Source organism: Silurus meridionalis, chromosome 17 (assembly GCF_014805685.1).
Source record: "Silurus meridionalis isolate SWU-2019-XX chromosome 17, ASM1480568v1, whole genome shotgun sequence".
NCBI classification, from domain to species: Eukaryota; Metazoa; Chordata; class Actinopteri; order Siluriformes; family Siluridae; genus Silurus; species Silurus meridionalis.
This window is the reverse complement of record NC_060900.1, coordinates 27,811,851-27,834,331: the sequence shown is the minus strand read 5'-3', so window position 1 is coordinate 27,834,331 and position 22,481 is coordinate 27,811,851. Positions and strand designations below refer to the sequence as shown.

Sequence of the window (22,481 nt, the reverse complement as noted above, 5' to 3'; positions counted from 1 at the left end):
ATCGGTGACAAATGATTAGTCTCTTTCTAAAGAAAGAAAGGACGGCACATGCATCAATAATTATTATAAATCAGTTTTTTACCAGTGCAAATGTGTTAAAAAAACGATGACACAAATGCCAACTTGTATCTAATGCACCATTTCTCAAAGCATCACATCGTTCACTTTTATGCCGATGCACCGATGCGAATTGCTGAATCTGAGCATCCCCAGTGTGTACTGTTAGAGTGATTCACATTTACTGGGTTACTAATAAACTGCTATAAAATGTCATTCACGATCTTTAGATTCTTCTAGAAAATAGAAACTATGGGGAAGTGTGATTTTTATCTCATACTCAAGATGTGATCTGGATTGTAATGGATTGCTTGTGCAGGAAAGTCGCATCGTGTCCCATTTCCAGTACACGGCCTGGCCGGATCACGGAATTCCAGACGTGGCAGACGGCATTTTGGGAATGATGGAGACGGCTCACGTCAGACAGGGTTGTCACACCGGCCCTCTGCTTGTCCACTGCAGGTCTGTCTCTGTGTCTATTTCTTTCTCTCACACACACCAGGTTCAGAATCAGGTGTATTTATTGGTTGACACACACATGGAATTCGGTTCCCGCTCTTGGTGACGCTCAAAAGTACAGCGATAAATAAAAACACTACATTTAGCTTAGAATATATGAGACAATACGAGACAATACAGATTAAATAAGAACATCCACACATATACACATGTTCTCACACACACTAATCAAACTGCTTTCTCACATGCACTCTTATAACTGCCTGTTCTTCACTGCTCTGACAAATGACCCATCTGCCCATGAAAATTAATCAGAGCGAGCGAGACTCCTTAATCGCCCGGCGCCGGACCTCCCGGCATGTTCCCTGCATTTTAATCCCAACATTTGAATGAAGTGCGAGATGTTAAATATTCAGCACCTGATGTAGCACGACGGCAGCCAATTAACTCGCAGAATTCGCTCATTAGCCCCTCGCTGTAAATGCACGAGAGAGGTCCTGTCTAACAATATGGACCTCTGACCTCCGGAGGCGAACGCAGAGGCAGAAATAGGCTTGATTGCGTGGAGCGATTGGTCCTGATTGCCGTTGCTTTTTTTTTTTCAGCGCTGGCTGTGGAAGAACCGGAGTGATTTGTGCCATCGACTTTGTTAATGACCTGCTGCATGAAAAGGTAGGAAATTTTAACCTAATGTTAGAAATGTGAATGTCCTACAGCCTCAGAGTATCATTGTATTATGTAAATCATATAGGGATTCATCAATACCGATACATATTCATCCAAAAAAGCTACAAAAACGGATAAAGGTCATTGCTTCTGGCGCACACAGCAGCAACTAATCGCACTGTAGATCGAGGATTGACTGATACCAAATACGTTACTGATTCTATTCTCAGTATGGGTTTTAACACGAACCTGAAAATGTTCTTCATTGTACCATCATTGCTGTGGTCTGGTGTGGATCCATCCCTCTCTTAACGTCCATCATAAAACATATAACATATAACCATTCCATTTATATTCACTTGTTCTTTTATAGGAAATCGGAGATGATTTTAGCATTATGGATATAGTCTTAGAGCTGAGAAGACAAAGACCATCGGCTGTCCAGACCAAGGTAACGCACACGAGGAGATTCTCTATCACTTCCACTTAATACAGCTTTCAGCAGATCCTCAAAACATATAAACTTTCATTATTTATTTATGACTCATAGATATACTGCATGCTCAAAAGTTTTTGGACACCTGACCGTGAGTTTGTATGTGTATCCCATTCCACTTTTAGTCTCCATTTGCTCTTATAATTACCTCCATTCTTCTGGGAAGATGTTCCACTAGATTTTGTGCTCATTAAGCCACTTAGTAAAGTGAGGAACCGATGTAGGTTAGAAGGCGAGGAGGCTCATGCTACTGCATCTGAAGACAACGGTGCGGCTCCGGAAGTCAGGTGTCCCAATACTTTTGTCCTAATAGAGTATATACCTTTTTTTTCTTATTGTTCGTATGTGATGTTTTTGTGTCCATCCAGGAACAGTATGAGTTTGTGTTTCATACTGTGGCTAAGATGTTCGCAAAGGTCTTGCAGGAATCTGCACTGAATCACCAATATCACAGCCAGGTACATTTCAAATTCATAATCACATCCAGTTCAATAGTCAGTTCAATAGTCAATAGTTCAATATCTGCTTTATGCTGTAAATCTATATATTTATAATTTTATAAATAAACAGAGTTATATTTACGAGGCGGTATCACAATGTTTAGAGACGCTGTTTAAAAGAAAGTACTTTATTTATCTACATTTCCAACTATCACCTCCAAAATAGTCTCCTTGCACAGCAATATAGTGCTTCCAGCGTACATCTCGGACGTGTCCTGGAAGTCTTCTTTTCGAAGTGTCTCAAGCACCTACTGAGATTCACGCCGGATCTCCGGATCTTAATCTTTGGGAACAGGGTGAAATCTGCAAATCTGGCGAGTAGGTTGGGTGCGGAGTGAAGATAGTGTTGTTTCCTGCGAGAAACTCACATCTGAGGAGAACTCGGTGGCAGGGTGGTGGTCAGATCAGCACCAGTTGCACAGATTTACACAGGATGATGTCTTTTGGCACACTGACTGAGGTCGGTGCTCCCTGTGACTGTGAGTGCAGCCTCGTGCCGCCATCTGTTGGCGTGTTACAAAACTGGTTGCAAAACTTTTTGATACATTCTCGTATATAAAATGTGATGCATAATTGTGGGTGTAATTACCACTATCAGCCTCTAGAGGGTGTTTTCAGAGAGCCTGAAAAAACAGTCAACTGTCCAGAACCATGCAAACGTGAATCTCAGAGTTTTGCTTCAAATAGATATCTAGATATTATTAATAAATAAATGAATAAAACCACAGTCATAAATGAAGGTGTATAAGGTTTATCTGTTCACAACATCGAAAACAAACCTCGGTCTGCCTTTTTTCTCTATTTTGGTGTATCTGTACTTCCTCTAAGTCCTTGTGTTGCAGACATTTAAAAATGAACTTCAGCAGGAAGTATCTACACTCTGTGCTTCCTCTATGCAAATTCGAGCCGTCGCATCACAGCGGCGTTGCAAAACACAGAAGCGCGTCTCTTTTTCCTCATCCCCACTTTCTTTCTTTGTTGTTGGCTCTGATCATCATCATTCTTCTTCTTCTCGTTGGAAGGTTCAGCACTCGCAGTCTCTCTACACAAATGTGGTGCCTCCGAAGCCAGCGCTGAGGTCATTCTCCATCAGCTCTGTATACAAGAATACAAGGTAAAAACACACACACTGACACGCACATGCACACGTTTTTTTTGTTTTTGTTTTTTAATCGTGTGTTGATTAGTTTTTTATTATTTGTATTGTCTGGATTTTTTTCACATCCGTTTGCCAGCACCAATGAACAAAGAACTATTTAAATATTGATACTTGATTAAAATAAAATGAGATTAAACTTTAACATTATCTATAAATCTAAATTCACTACGTTTCATCAGCTTACTCTGATATATTTACGAAACCGGATAAATTTGCATGTGTTAAAGCGGAGTTTGAGGCGTGTGCCAATTTTATTGCACATCCTGTTGCAATGCAATAAAATAAAAAAAAACACCCTGGTGCACAATCTCTATACGGCTTGCATGTGTGTGTGTGTGGGGGGTCCAAGTGGTCATTGTAATAATTGTAATAAATTCTAGATCAGGAATACGCTCATATATTAAAAATCATCTGTACATAAATACTAATAATAATAATATGTGTATTAATATACATTTTTGAGCGTGAAGGAAATCCCCTGGTTTATTAATAACGAAGACCAACTGTTGGGTTTTTTTTGTCCAGTGGTGACAGGAAGCGTTTGAGCTCAATGCTGTTATCTCTAATTTAGCCATCAGCATGTGTCATCAGGGCCGTGCCGATGTTCAGTATGAACACGTAGAACTGTTTCTATAGAAAACACGTCAACAAATAACATTGAAGTATGTGAGATGTCTATGTTGTTTAGTGTAGCACCAGGGTTCTGGAGGAACGTTGTTTTGTACTGTGTTCCCTTTTCTGGGAAGATGTTCTGCAAGACTTTGTGGAGATTTGCGCTCATTCAGCCATAAAGGTGTTTGCAAAGTCAGGTATTGATGGAGGTGAGTTGAGGAGAGCTGCAGGAGCTCCTTTGCAGTACATCTTCCACTCCAACTTATGGAAAGCATATCTTCATGGAGCTGGCTTTGTGCATTGTCATGCAGGGTTGGGTCTTCTAGTTCGGGTGAAGGGAAAACGTCATGCTAAGATGTCAGGTTTGTGTTTGCCGAAGAACCACATGTGGGTGGAAAATTCTTTTTCTGGCGAGTGATGACCGCAAAGGCCCGTCATGATGACCACAGTAAACCGCCCGACAGTGGAACGATTATATATAACAACTCTTTCTGATTCTTACCTGAAGTTGTGTACAGAAAGTTTCACCGTTATGGACGATGACGCTTTTTTGTGTAACTATAACACCATGTTTTATATGAGTCTGATTATTATCAGGTTATGTGCAGCTACGATTGAGCAGGTCCTCATAACAACGTTATGACCACCTGCCTTATATTGTGTTCATCAACAGCATGAACTTCTTCAGCAGTTTGAGCTACAGAAGAGCCTTCGCTCCTCATGTGCATCAATGACCTTGCAGCACTTATGATAGATTCTGACCACTGCAGACCAGGAACAGCCCACAAGAGCTGCCATTTTGGAGACGCTCTGACCCAGAAGTCTAGACATCACACTTTGTCAAACTCGCTCAAATCCTTACGCTCATTTTTCCTGCTTCTAACATCAACTTTGAGGACAAAATGTTCACCTGCTGCCTAATAAATAAATCCACCCACTAACAGGTGCCGTGATGAAGATCATCAGTGTTCTTCACTTTACCCCTATATATTATAAAGTCATAATGTTCGGTGTATTTGCAGTTATATATATATGAATGTATACTGGAATACGGGAAAAGACCGACCTTGCTGGTTAAGATGTTGGACTTTGGATCAGAACATTGTGGATTCCAATCCCAGCACTGTTAAAATGCCAGTGCTGGGCGCAGGAGCAAGGCTTTTAGAACTCATCTTTTTAGATGTATATATGAGACAAGACAATTTTGAATAAAAGCGTCTGCCAAATGCCGTAAATGTATATGTTTGAAGAATTTGCTTATTTCAGGCCAAGAGTTTGAGAAATCTTGTTGTAAAAAGCACTTGTGGTTGATCAGGAGAGAGAGATTTGCTCTGCAGATTGTAGGGAAGGAGAGCACACAGTTCCTGCTTTCAGCTTGATGAAACGCATTTGGTAAATCTAAAAATGGTGCTACTGGCACTTTCGTTTTTAGACCCACCAGTCAGCACTTCATTCCTGGCAAACATATTGAGGTTCCAGAATATTCTTTCCTACGTTTGTAAAAACATTTTCTGTATTTAATAGTTTGCTTGATGTTGGGTTTTTTTTTTTTGTTCCCAGTTCAATCAGAAAGTTTTGAAAACAAAAGTATTTAGACACCTGACTTTTCCACCCGTATGAGGTTCTTCTGCAAACTGTTTGCACAAAGTTGGAGACACAATTGTATACGACGTCTTTTGCAGAAAGCCAGCTCTATGAAGATCTACTTTCCATAGAGCTCCAACACTATTGAACATGAGGCCTGACCTACTTATGTACCTGATTTTATTAACACACATCATTGTGGCTGAACACAAATCTTCCCAGAAAAGGAAGTGGAGGTTATTATAACCACAAATGGTGGAACGTGGAATGAGATGATAAAAAAAGGAGCAATCTTATGGTCAGGTGTCCACAAAAACGTAGTCTAGTTTTTCTAGTCCTCTTTGCTGTTATAATAATCCCCAGGGGTCACGGACTCCTGGTTGAAGACCCAATGCTCTAACATGCAGTACATCTATGTCACACTAACACGTCAGACTTCATCACACCATACAACTGACAACTATAATGACTGTGATGATTGTGTGAAATCTTTGACCTAACCATCACTTCTTCCTCTCTTCTTAGAAAACCTCCAGCCCTCCGACCGAGGTCCTCTCATCCTCCTCCGTCCACCACCATGAACGACACGTATGCTGTTGTCAACAAGGTCAAGCGGCCCCCCACCACGCCGCCGCTCGTCCCCCACCACTACGACAACGAAAACAACCAGAAAACATCTCCACACGACCTGTACACCACCGTCAAGCCGAAAAACAGGGTGGTGGCAAACACACCTGCGAGCATGGTTCCTGTTTACGACCGGGCATGGCCACCTCCCCAAAAACCCACAGCGGGGATAGACTCTGATGGATATGAACCCCTGCCAGGTGAGCACAACCCGAAAGCTTTTCTCATCGTCTGTGAAGAACCTATCATCATTTCAAAGAAACCTAGAGGAACCCTTGATAACGGTTTTAAGAGAAAAAGTTGTGATTCACACATTAGTTGGTGTTGAAGCTTGCAGCAGACCAAACTGAGATGTTGAGAAGCTGATAAAAACTTCAGGAAGTCGCAGGTTCAGGGGAAGTGGTATCTGTTCCTCAGGAACTGACTCTGCATCTAAACACATTATTGGTCATATCTTATATTCTACTAATATTCTCGTGCATCGCATCATGATCTCTGTACAGTATTAGTCAGAAGTCGAGAACATTTTAGTGTCGTTTGTTTTTCAGCGCAGGTTCGTTTTCTGTCTTCTGTCCATTACTACTTTCAGTCTTGGTTTTTACCCATTTTACATTTGCGATGCTCCTGTAACAGTTTCAGTTGAAAGATATATGTTTTTGTATATCAACTGGAAGGAAGCGACTTTCTAACTATGTTGTGGAGCAAAAAATGATTACCTGTATTCAGAACAGCATTCTGGAAACGTTCTTATTAATGCGTTCGTTCTGATACGTAATATGTGCCAAATTTTGGGACACCTGACTGTTGGAGCCATCGGCTTCCCTTTACTCAAACAAAGAGACCCAAACGTGTTCCAGCGTGCCACTGTGCACAAAGCCAGATCCTTAAAGATCTGCTTTACAAGGGTTGGAGTGGAAGATCTCCTGCTATAAAGCTCCAACTCAAATCAACACCCCAGAACCTTCTCACTTTCATCAGTACCTACATTTACTAACAGCAGGGTTTCTACAGGGTCTTAAAAAAGTCGAACATTTATAAATCTAAAGTCTTAAATAATAATAAACAGGTCTAACGCTGAATCTGATGCTCATCGAAATGTTCCTGCAGCACTTTTGACTGTTTTTGTTTGTCATTTCCGTGGTGTTGTAGATCTTTCTTTCACTAGTCCAAATATAATACGCTGTGACTACAAATGAGACCAACACGCAACAGCCAATCATCTTTCTGTTATTGGCGTGGATTTGATTTTTCAGCTATGGGGAAGTGCACGTTGAGTGAAGTGCACGTTTAGTGAAGTGCACGTTGAGTGAAGTGCACGTTTAGCTTGGGCTCGGTTTAGGGCCGGACGCTAACAGTGTATGGTGTGTGTTTTTGATGTTGTGATTATAGTTTTAATATTTTATTCGTTATGGATTGGACTTTGTGAAACCTGCAGAAACCCTGAAGACACATTTTTGCTGCTGAATGAGGACAATCTCCACAAGATCTAGTGGACCATCTTCCCTGGAGAGTGAAGCTTATTATAACAGCTAAAAGGAAACGGATGTGGAATGGGGATGTTCAAAAAAGTGCATACAGGTTTTATAAGACACTTATGGATCTTATGTGTTGTTGGATAAAGACAGCTGATTAGATGCTCACTCGTTATAAAGTTCACGATATATTGAAATTTGGACCACCTGAGAACATCATGTTCACATTTGAATATCCCATTCCACATTTCGTCTTCATTTGTTGTTATGACATCCACTCTTCTGAGTAGATGTTCTACTAGATTCATTCAGCTGCTTGGTAAAGTCAGGTAGTGATGTAGGTGAGAAGGTGAGGAGGTTCTGTGGTGCAGTCAGCGTTCACATTCATTAATGTTCATTAGGGTTGGAGCTCTACAGCTGGAGATCTTTCACTAGAACCCATGTAAAGCAGATCTTCATGGAGCTTGTGTAGCTACAGAAGTCAGGCACTGTGAATGTGATATGAACCCCAAACCCCTGATGAGAAGATATTATCTGTCTCAGCTTTTTCAAAGCCCTGAGCAGAAACAGAACTTATTTTCTTTCCTATTTTAAACGCAACCTTTAATTAAAGAAACATTTCGTATCTTTTTTCGAATCTTTATATCGATGGACTAATAAATAAACTCAGATTTGATGTTTGAACTTGAGCAGCTTGCTCCTATGTTGCGAGGTGGTGCGACTTGTGCGACGGTTTCAGTGTTCGTTGTTGAGCTTTGTGTAAATTGTGCGTTTTCTCTGTGCTGCACAGTGCATCTTTTCTTCTCTGGTTTTACTTCTCTTTTTCAAATTCCTGTATTTGTAATGACCCTAAAAATGTCTTTAATGTTTTTTATACAAATTTCAAGCTATACGCCCAAAAATATTGGGACACATGACTTTTCCACACGTACATGGTTCTTTCTGGAACTGTCATCACCAAAATGTTGGAGTCGCACAATTGTACAGGACGTCTATGGACGCGGGAGCATGAAATTGTCCCTTCACATGGACTAGGAGACCCAAACATGTTCCAGCATGACAATGCTCCTGTACACAAGCCTGCTCTATGAAGATCTGCTTTACATGGGTTGGAGTGGAAGATCTCCTGTTATAGAGCTCCAACCCTATTGAACATGATGAACTGGACCTCAGGCCTCCTGACCTTTTATAGCAGTGGAACATCTAGTGGAACATCTTCTCAGAAGAGGGACTGGAGATTATTATAACAGCAAATGAAATGAATGAGATGATGGAAAAGAAACACATGGTGATCTTATGGTGGTGTCCACAAACTTTCGTCTGGTTTTTCTAGTCCTCTTTGCTGTTATAATAATCTTCACTCTTCTGGAAAGACTGTCTAATAGATTTTACTGTGTGGCTTTGAGGGTTTTTGACCATTCAGATACAAGACCATTAGTGAGATTGAGGAGGTGAGGAGGTCTGGGGTTCAGTCAGCATTCCTTTTCAAAACTGTTTATTGTGGTTGAGAAGGTCAGGCTAGATCGAGTTCTTCTCCTTTATTTTTGGAACACCAGATGGTCACAGTGCTCGCTTTGTGCACAGGGGCATCATCACGCTGGAGCGGGTTTTCAGTAAGAGGAAGCTGCAATGCCACAGTGCACAAAGGTGTTCATACAATTGTGTGCTTTAAACTTTGTGGCAGCAGTTTGGGGAAGAACCACATATGGGTGTGATGGTGATCAGACTGCTGCATATTTACATGCTTAGAACCGTGTTCTGAAGACACAATGTAGCATTTGTTCAACTTTACTAATGTCCTTGTGGCTGAATGAGTGCAAATCTCCAAAAGCACCCTCCAAAATCTAGTGGAACATCTCCCCCAGAAGAGTGGAGGTCATTTTAACAGGAAATTAGGACACAAACCAATGATATGCTCAGGTGTCCATATAGTGTATATTAAGAATGTGAAGACTTGCACCATGCAGTTCCTTCTGGTGTTGGTGTTGGTGTTATATGATCTGCTTCAAACCATCCTGAGATGTTCATAATGTCAAACAGACAAATATGAACAAACTGCAAATCTGCTCTAATGAGTTTTACATTATACATTTTGGCGTTTTTCTCTCCAAAAAAAAAATAATGCTAAATAAATGATCATCAGCAGCGGCAGGCCTAGCGTAAAAGCAGGCTACGAGGGCGTAACCTGCCGCTGCTGCTGAGTCATCATTTTCACAATGCGCTGATCACCTTCTAACAGCTGATTCGTTATTATAACATGCTCACGGTTATGCACTGATCTGCTTCTTAATGAAATGTGTATTTTTATCTTCCAGCGGAGTTCCAGGTCCGAGGATCACAGGTAACATCTTTCTCCATACTACCTGATCATTTTACCAGTGACTACATGCAAAAGACTTCACTACAGTCATACAGAGTCACGATAATCACACAAAATCAGATTTATAATACAGACACACGTGTACCAAATGCAAACCTTTCTACATGTGGAACATAGTAACAATCTGAGTTCACTCAGGAACGTATTAAGCCACGGACCGCAAGTGTGTGTGTGTGTGTGTGTGTGTGTGTGTGTGTGTGTGTGTGTGTGTGTGTATATATATATATATAGATAGATAGATAGATAGATAGATAGATAGATAGATAGATAGATAGATAGATAGATAGATAGATAGATAGATAGATAGATAGATAGATAGATAGATAGATAGATAGATAGATAGATAGATAGATAGATATAGAGAGAGAGATGCAAGAAAGTGTGGTCACAAATTATTTACATGTACTTCAGTTAGGTTGTTAATAAATAAATAAATAAATAAATAAATAAACGCTGTTTATAGTTTAGTGCCGTGTTTTTTCCTCACGTCTTCCTGTGGGTGAAAATACAGAAGTGTTGTTAGTACATAATGTCTGACTCGATGGTTTCACTCACACTACTGGAGGAAAAGTGGGTTTTTTTCCAACATTGTGAAATTCTGTTTTTTTTGTGTGTGTATTTTACAGCTCTATCCGTCTCTGCCACAACTACCGCGTAAGCACTTTACACTCTACAGCCACTCTATACACACTCTACACCCACTCTACACTCTACACCCACTCTATACACTCTACACCACTCTATACACACTCTACACTCTACACACTATACACTCTACACTCTACACTCTACACACTATACACACTCTACACCCACTCTATACACACTCTACACCACTCTATACACTATACACTCTACACTCTATACACACTCTACACACTCTATACCCACTCTATACACACTCTACACACTCTATACACACTCTACACCCACTCTATACACACTCTACACCCACTCTATACACACTCTACACCCACTTTATACACACTCTACACCCACTCTATACACACTATACACACTCTACACCCACTCTATACACACTCTACACCCACTCTATACACACTCTACACCCACTCTATACACACTCTACACCACTCTATACACACTATACACACTCTACACCCTCTATACACACTCTACACCCACTCTATACACACTATACACACTACACTCTATACACACTCTACACCCACTCTATACACACTATACACACTCTACACCCTCTATACACACTCTACACCCACTCTATACACTATACACACTCTACCCACTCTATACACTACACACTCTACACCACTCTACACTCTACACCCTCTCTATACACTCTACACTCTACACCCACTCTATACACACTCTACACCCTCTATACACACTCTACACCCACTCTACACACTCTATACACACTCTACACTCTACACACTCTATACACACTCTACACCCTCTATACACACTCTACACCCACTATACACACTCTATAGATAGACTCTATACACACTCTATATACACTCTACACCTAATTTATACACACTCTATATACACTCTACACCTAATTTATACACACTCTATATACACTCTACACCTAATTTATACACACTCTATATACACTCTACACCTAATTTATACACACTCTATATACACTCTACACCTAATTTATACACACTCTATATACACTCTACACCTAATTTATACACACTCTATATACACTCTACACCTAATTTATACACACTCTATATACACTCTACACCTAATTTATACACACTCTATATACACTCTACACCTAATTTATACACACTCTATATACACTCTACACCTAATTTATACACACTCTATATACACTCTACACCTAATTTATACACACTCTATATACACTCTACACCTAATTTATACACACTCTATATACACTCTACACCTAATTTATACACACTCTATATACACTCTACACCTAATTTATACACACTCTATATACACTCTACACCTAATTTATACACACTCTATATACACTCTACACCTAATTTATACACACTCTATATACACTCTACACCTAATTTATACACACTCTATATACACTCTACACCTAATTTATACACACTCTATATACACTCTACACCTAATTTATACACACTCTATATACACTCTACACCTAATTTATACACACTCTATATACACTCTACACCTAATTTATACACACTCTATATACACTCTACACCTAATTTATACACACTCTATATACACTCTACACCTAATTTATACACACTCTATATACACTCTACACCTAATTTATACACACTCTATATACACTCTACACCTAATTTATACACACTCTATATACACTCTACACCTAATTTATACACACTCTATATACACTCTACACCTAATTTATACACACTCTATATACACTCTACACCTAATTTATACACACTCTATATACACTCTACACCTAATTTATACACACTCTATATACACTCTACACCTAATTTATACACACTCTATATACACTCTACACCTAATTTATACACACTCTATATACACTCTACACCTAATTTATACACACTCTATATACACTCTACACCTAATTTATACACACTCTATATACACTCTACACCTAATTTATACACACTCTATATACACTCTACACCTAATTTATACACACTCTATATACACTCTACACCTAATTTATACACACTCTATATACACTCTACACCTAATTTATACACACTCTATATACACTCTACACCTAATTTATACACACTCTATATACACTCTACACCTAATTTATACACACTCTATATACACTCTACACCTAATTTATACACACTCTATATACACTCTACACCTAATTTATACACACTCTATATACACTCTACACCTAATTTATACACACTCTATATACACTCTACACCTAATTTATACACACTCTATATACACTCTACACCTAATTTATACACACTCTATATACACTCTACACCTAATTTATACACACTCTATATACACTCTACACCTAATTTATACACACTCTATATACACTCTACACCTAATTTATACACACTCTATATACACTCTACACCTAATTTATACACACTCTATATACACTCTACACCTAATTTATACACACTCTATATACACTCTACACCTAATTTATACACACTCTATATACACTCTACACCTAATTTATACACACTCTATATACACTCTACACCTAATTTATACACACTCTATATACACTCTACACCTAATTTATACACACTCTATATACACTCTACACCTAATTTATACACACTCTATATACACTCTACACCTAATTTATACACACTCTATATACACTCTACACCTAATTTATACACACTCTATATACACTCTACACCTAATTTATACACACTCTATATACACTCTACACCTAATTTATACACACTCTATATACACTCTACACCTAATTTATACACACTCTATATACACTCTACACCTAATTTATACACACTCTATATACACTCTACACCTAATTTATACACACTCTATATACACTCTACACCTAATTTATACACACTCTATATACACTCTACACCTAATTTATACACACTCTATATACACTCTACACCTAATTTATACACACTCTATATACACTCTACACCTAATTTATACACACTCTATATACACTCTACACCTAATTTATACACACTCTATATACACTCTACACCTAATTTATACACACTCTATATACACTCTACACCTAATTTATACACACTCTATATACACTCTACACCTAATTTATACACACTCTATATACACTCTATACACACTCTATATACACTCTACATAGATAGATAGATAGATAGATAGATAGATAGATAGATAGATAGATAGATAGATAGATAGATAGATAGATAGATAGATAGATAGATAGATAGATAGATAGATAGATAGATAGATAGATAGATAGATAGATAGATAGATAGATAGATAGATAGATAGATAGATAGATAGATAGATAGATAGATAGATAGATAGATAGATAGATAGATAGATAGATAGATAGATAGATAGATAGATAGATAGATAGATAGATAGATAGATAGATAGATAGATAGATAGATAGATAGATAGATAGATAGATAGATAGATAGATAGATAGATAGATAGATAGATAGATAGATAGATAGATAGATAGATAGATAGATAGATAGATAGATAGATAGATAGATAGATAGATAGATAGATAGATAGATAGATAGATAGATAGATAGATAGATAGATAGATAGATAGATAGATAGATAGATAGATAGATAGATAGATAGATAGATAGATAGATAGATAGATAGATAGATAGATAGATAGATAGATAGATAGATAGATAGATAGATAGATAGATAGATAGATAGATAGATAGATAGATAGATAGATAGATAGATAGATAGATAGATAGATAGATAGATAGATAGATAGATAGATAGATAGATAGATAGATAGATAGATAGATAGATAGATAGATAGATAGATAGATAGATAGATAGATAGATAGATAGATAGATAGATAGATAGATAGATAGATAGATAGATAGATAGATAGATAGATAGATAGATAGATAGATAGATAGATAGATAGATAGATAGATAGATAGATAGATAGATAGATAGATAGATAGATAGATAGATAGATAGATAGATAGATAGATAGATAGATAGATAGATAGATAGATAGATAGATAGATAGATAGATAGATAGATAGATAGATAGATAGATAGATAGATAGATAGATAGATAGATAGATAGATAGATAGATAGATAGATAGATAGATAGATAGATAGATAGATAGATAGATAGATAGATAGATAGATAGATAGATAGATAGATAGATAGATAGATAGATAGATAGATAGATAGAACTCTATACACACTCTATACACACTCTACACCCACTCTATACACACTCTATACACACTCTATACACACTTACACCCACTCTACACCACTCTATACACTCTACACCCACTCTACACCACTCTATACACACTCTATACCCACTCTACACCCACTCTACACCCACTCTATACACACTCTACACCCACTCTACACACACTCTATACACTCTACACCCACTCTATACACTCTACACCCACTCTACACCCACTCTATACACACTCTACACCCACTCTATACACACTCTATACACTCTATACACACTATACACCTCTACACCCACTCTACACACCACTCTATACACCCACTCTATACACACTCTACACCCACTCTATACACACTCTATACCCACTCTATACACACTATACACACTCTACACCCACTATACACACTCTACCACTCTATACACTCTACACCCACTCTATACACACACTATACACACTCTACACCCACTCTATACACACTCTACACACCACTCTATACACACTATACACACTCTACACCACTCTATACACACTCTACACCACTCTATACACACACTATACACACTCTACACCACTCTATACACACACTCTACACCCACTCTATACACACTATACACTCTACACCACTCTATACACACTCTACACCCACTCTATACACCTCTACACCCACTCTATACACACTATACACACTCTACACCACTCTATACACACTCTACACCCACTCTATACACACTCTACACACACTCTACACCCACTCTATACACACTCTACACCACTCTACACACTATACACACTTTACACCCACTCTATACACACTCTACACCCACTCTATACACTCTACACACTCTACACCCACTCTATACACTCTACACCCACTCTATACACACTCTACACCCACTCTATACACACTCTACACCCACTCTATACACACACTATACACACTCTACACCCTCTATACACACTCTACACCCTCTATACACACTATACACACTCTACACCCACTCTATACACTCTACACCTCTACACTCTACACCCACTCTATACACACTACACACTCTACACACTCTATACACACACTCTATACACACACTCTATACACACTCTACACACACACTCTACACTCTATACACACTACACACTCTATACACACACACTCTATACACTCTACACCTCTACACCCACTCTACACTCTACACACTCTATACACACTCTACACTCTATACACACACTCTACACTCTATACACACTCTATACACACTTTACACCCACTCTACACCCACTCTATACACCACTCTACACCACTCTACACACACTATACACACACTCTATACCCACTCTACACCACTCTACACCTCTATACACTCTACACCCACTCTATACACACACTCTATACACTCTACACCCTCTATACACACTCTACACCCTCTCTACACCCACTCTATACACTCTACACCCACTCTATACACACTCTATACACACTCTATACACTCTACACCACTCTATACACACTCTACACTCTACACCCACTATACACACTACACCACTCTACACCCTCTATACACACTCTACACACTCTATACACACTATACACACTCTACACCCACTCTATACACACTCTACACCCACTCTATACACTCTACACCACTCTATACACACTATACACTCTACACACTCTATACACACTCTACACCCACTCTATACACACACTATACACTCTATACACACTCTACACCCACTCTATACACACTCTACACCCTCTCTACACCCACTCTACACTCTACACCCACTCTATATACACTCTACACCCACTCTATACACACTATACACTCTATACACACTCTATACACTCTACACCCACTCTATACACACTCTACACTCTATACACACTCTACACCCACTCTATACACACTCTACACCCACTCTATACACACTCTACACCCACTCTACACACTCTACACTCTACACCCACTATACACACTCTATACACACTCTACACCCACTCTATACACTCTACACCACTCTACACCCACTCTATACACTCTACACCCACTCTATACACACTCTACACCACTCTACACCACTCTATACACTCTATACACACTCTACACCCACTCTATACACACTCTATACACACTCTACACCCACTCTATACACACTCTCTACACCCACTCTACACACACACTCTATACACACTTTATACACACTCTACACCTACTCTATACACACTCTATACACACTCTCTACACCCACTCTACACCCACTCTACACTCTACACACACTCTATACACACTCTACACTCTACACACTCTACACACACTCTACACCCACTCTATACACACTCTACACCCACTCTACACCCACTATACACACTCTACACCCACTCTATACACCCACTCTATACACTCTACACACTCTACACACTCTATACACTCTACACCCACTCTATACACACTCTACACACTCTACACCCACTCTATACACACTCTACACCCACTCTATATACACTCTACACACACTCTATACACTATACACACTCTACACCCACTCTATACACACTCTCTACACACTCTATACACACTCTACACTCTACACCCTCTATACACCCACTCTATACACACTCTATACACCCACTCTACACTATACACTCTATACACACTCTACACCCACTCTATACACACTCTACACACACTCTATACACACTCACTCTATACACACTACACCCTCTATACACACACACTCTACACACTCTACACCCACTCTATACACACTATACACTCTACACACTCTATACACACACTCTATACACCCACTCTACACCACTCTACACACTCTACACCCACTCTATACACTCTACACTCTATACACTACACACTCTACACCCACTCTACACCCACTCTATACCCACTCTACACCCACTCTACACCACTCTACACCCACTCTATACCCACTCTACACCCACTCTACACTCTACACTATACACACTCTACACCCACTCTATACACACTATACACCCACTCTATACACACTCTATACACACACTCTACACCCACTCTATACCCACTATACACACTCTATACCCACTCTATACACACACTCTACACCCACTCTATACACTCTACACCCACTCTATACACACTCTATACACACACACTCTATACACCTCTATACACTCTACTCTACACCCACTCTATACACTCTACACCCACTCTTTACACTCTACACCCACTCTACACTCTACACCTCTATACACACTCTACACCCTCTCTATACACACTCTCTACACCCACTCTATACACACTCTACACCCTCTACACCACTCTATACACACTCTACACCACTCTATACACTCTATACACACTCTATACACCCACTCTACACACTCTACACCCTCTTTACACTCTATACACACTCTACCCACTCTATACACACTCTATACACACTCTACACCCACTCTATACACACTCTACACCCACTCTATACACACACTCTATACACACACTCTATACCCACTCTACACTCACTCTATACCCACTCTATACCCACTCTATACACACTCTACACCCTCTACACACTCTACACACTCTATACACTCTATACACACTCTACACCTCTATACACACTCTATACACTCTACACCCACTCTACACCACTCTACACCTCTATACACACTCTACCCACTCTACACCCACTCTATACACACTCTATACACACTCTACACACTCTACACACACTATACACACTCTACACCCACTCTATACACACTCTACACCACTCTATACCACTCTATACACACTCTACACACTCTACACTCTATACACTCTACACTCTACACACCACTCTACACACTATACACACTCTACACCCACTCTATACACTCTATACACTCTACACCACTCTTTACACTCTACACCCTCTTTACACTCTACACCACTCTATACACACTCTACACTCCACTCTATACACACTCTATACACACTCTACACCCACTCTACACCACTCTATACACACTCTATACACACTCTAAACACACTCTATACCCACTCTACACCCACTCTACACCCACTATATACACACTCTACACTCACAATATACACACTCTATACTCACACTATACACACTTTACATCCACTCTATACACACTATACACACACTATACACCTCTACACCCTCTACACACTCTATACACACTCTACACACACTCTACACCTCTATACACACTCTACACCCACTCTACACCCACTCTATACCTCTATACACACTCTATACACACTCTACACACACTATATACACACTCTTCACCCACTCTATACACACTCTACACCCACTCTATACCCACTCTATACCCACTCTATACACACTCTACACCCACTCTACACTCTACACCACTCTACACACACTATATACACTCTACACCCACTCTATACACACTTTATACCCACTCTACACCCACTCTTTACACACTCTACACCCACTCTTTACACACTCTACACCACTCTATACACACTCTACACTCACACTATACACACTCTATACACACTCTACACCCACTCTACACCCACTCTATACACACTCTATACACACTCTAAACACACTCTATACCCACTCTACACCCACTCTACACCCACTATATACACACTCTACACTCACAATATACACACTCTATACTCACACTATACACACTTTACATCCACTTTATACACACTCTATACACACACTATACACACTCTACACTCTCACTATTCACCCACTCTATACACACTCTATACACACTCTACACCCACTCTATACACACTATACACCCACACTATACACCCACTCTATACACACACTATACACACTTTACACCCACTCTATACACACTCTACACTCACACTATACACCCACTCTATACCCACTCTATACCCACTCTATACACACTCTACACCCAGAATTCTTTGTTGATAGTGTAAATATGACTGTGTGTGATAATTCACAAATATTGTGCAGCTTTAAATTACCTAGATTACCCTGAAGGTGTGTGTGTGTGTGTGTGTGTGTGTGTGTGTGTGTGTGTGTGTGTGTAAAAGAGTGTGAGCTTGAACTGGAGTTGTCAATCCTCTAGAGATGTTTTATTAACTTCAGCAAATGCTGTAAAAAGAAAGACAGGAAGAGCTGTTATATTAGATTTTGTCTGTTTTTTTTTTTTTTTTATTTCCATCCCTCTCTCGCCCTCTCTCTCTCTCTCTCTCTCTCTCTCTCTCTCTCTCTCTCTCTCTCTCTCTCTCTCTCTCTCTCTCTCTCTCTCTCTCTACTCTCTAGAGCTCAAACTCTGTTTTCTCTCTGCTTTTTTCTTTTCTCTCACACAAAACTTCATCCTCTTGTTTCACACATCTGATGTTCTGACCTATTTTCTCTCTCTCTCTCTCTCTCTCTCTCTGTGTGTGTGTGTGTGTGTGTGTGTGTGTGTGTGTGTGTGTGTGTGTGTGTGTTTTCTTAACAGCAAACAGACATAATTCAGAAGATGATGATGACTATGAGTACGTCTCAAACCCAATCAGACAGATTAGTAGCAGCAACAGCATCAGCAGCAACAGCAGCAGCAGCACTGGAGGCATGGGTCAGTCACACACACACACACACACACACACACACACACTTTACTACATTCTAGTTAATACACACATACACACGCACATACAGATACACACTGACTTCAATTCATTCCAGTTCATTTCTCTCTTTGCACCAAAATAAGTGTCCTGAGCAAAAACAGGAAGTGTCCTAAACCACTCACACTACTTATTATTGTGTAATACTTATTTGTGTGTCCTGGAGCACACCTGGTACTGCGCTGTGGTTTGGTAACCAGCACCCTTCAGGCCATCACAAACAGCGTTTACCAGGAAATCATACTGACCACAAACTCGGTGGTCTGGGGTTCAGTGTTCACTTCTACCTGCCCGAGTGCTGGGAAAAACCTTCAGCTTAATATGGTGAGAGTTTCTTCTGGGTATTAAACCATTAAACTGGAGACTCTCATACGACCAGACACAGTTCAGTGATGTGAACCCAAATCAGCCACACGTGTGAGTACCTGAGTGTCGGATTCGAGGAAATAAACACAGCGTTTAATGTGAACTTAAAAACCTGCCTGAGTGATTTAGGGTTTTTTTGTGTACTTCTTTAAAAAACGTTTTTTACTCAGTAACAAAATCGCACCCCAGAAACATCTGCAGCAGTTGTTTTGGTAGGTGGAGAACAAACACACTAAACTCAGAAGACAGAAATATAAAGACAGACGCCAGTGATGCAGAGCAACAAGTCAAATGGAAAGTCGTGAAATATGCGAATTCTCTCATTATAATAAATGACATTAAACAGGAGATTTATTTTGCTGTGAAAGTGCAGAACTCACATTAGACTCGAGGACTGTTTCTCCTGTTCTTCTCTGCAGAACCTCTGAAGCTCCATCAGGTTTTATTATAATTATAAATGAGCTACTTTTTACTTTGGCCTGAGTAGATTTTAAAACCAGGAACTAAACTTGTCCTTCAGTAAAAAAGTCATTTTAATAACAGTATATTTACTTTTTTTTTATTATTCTTTCCACCTCGGCGGATCAAAAGATCTTTAACAAAATGACATAAAACAGAAAATGAAAATGTGCCTCACAATGATAGTTTTCTCTCAATTGCTAATATAAAATCGACAATTTTCTCACACATATAAACACAATCTCATGACTGGTACGAACCTTGAACTCAAATATTTCAGTCAAACACACATCCTCTTCTGTTGACCTCAAACAACACACAAACACTCAAAGTATTGGGACACCTGAATTCAGCCATATGTGGTTCTTCCACAATCTTGCAGACACACAATTGTGTAGGAACCATTTGGAAGCAGGAGAACGAAAATAAATATTCAAAATATTCTGGAAGCACAGAGATAATATTGTTTCTATAAAAGTGATGTTTGCAGTCTGAAAGTAAAAACAAGGTTCACCCACAGAAAACAATTTCTGAGCCTCGAACGAGTGCATTTACGCTCCATAAGCGCTTTCACATCTGATTTGTCTGTTTGTGAATTTCTAGGTTTTAAATGCCGAGTCAGGAAACCCAAAGGACCCAGAGATCCGCCTTCGCAGTGGAATCGCCCGGAGAGATGAAACGATCACGATGATGATTCTCTCTTTACATTACGAGCGTTTATTTCATTCAGGAAGTTGTTGTTTTTTTGTTCTAGAGGTGATGGTTTGTAGTTTGTGTGTAAAAGTGTGTTTGTGTGTCTGTAAAATGTAGGTTTATTACAAATTTACTGTACATGTTTAATTTATTGCAATAAACTTTTTTTTTCCTTGGGTATGTATCTGATGTGTATGGTGTGTTGCTGTAATACACTGCTCTGACCAGCAGAGGGCACTGTTGAGGTTTAGTTCGAACCTTTCGCACCGCTATAAGCAGGTAAACTGGGTCACCTGAATAATAAACATTTATTTGGAGAGATTAGGGTCTGTGCCTGGTTGCAATATACATGTGCAGCTTGTATATCTAAAAACATATATTTTTATATCAAAATTTATGAGTGAA

General features: G+C 39.3%; 1 protein-coding gene across 1 annotated transcript in view; it reads left to right on the top strand.

Annotated features, from left to right (window-relative positions):
* The window catches only part of ptpn18 (protein tyrosine phosphatase non-receptor type 18), a 42,370-nt gene extending 20,132 nt beyond the window's left edge, over positions 1-22,238 (top strand). Inside the window, exons 8-17 of the mRNA XM_046872166.1 lie at positions 377-519; positions 1,122-1,188; positions 1,556-1,633; positions 2,047-2,136; positions 3,201-3,292; positions 6,059-6,360; positions 9,948-9,973; positions 10,639-10,666; positions 20,390-20,506; positions 21,987-22,238. Coding sequence (XP_046728122.1) covers positions 377-519; positions 1,122-1,188; positions 1,556-1,633; positions 2,047-2,136; positions 3,201-3,292; positions 6,059-6,360; positions 9,948-9,973; positions 10,639-10,666; positions 20,390-20,506; positions 21,987-22,060 — 1,017 coding nt within the window. The 3' untranslated portion in view covers positions 22,061-22,238. The remainder of the gene's footprint in view (positions 1-376; positions 520-1,121; positions 1,189-1,555; positions 1,634-2,046; positions 2,137-3,200; positions 3,293-6,058; positions 6,361-9,947; positions 9,974-10,638; positions 10,667-20,389; positions 20,507-21,986) is intronic.
* Positions 22,239-22,481: the final 243 nt, after the last annotated feature.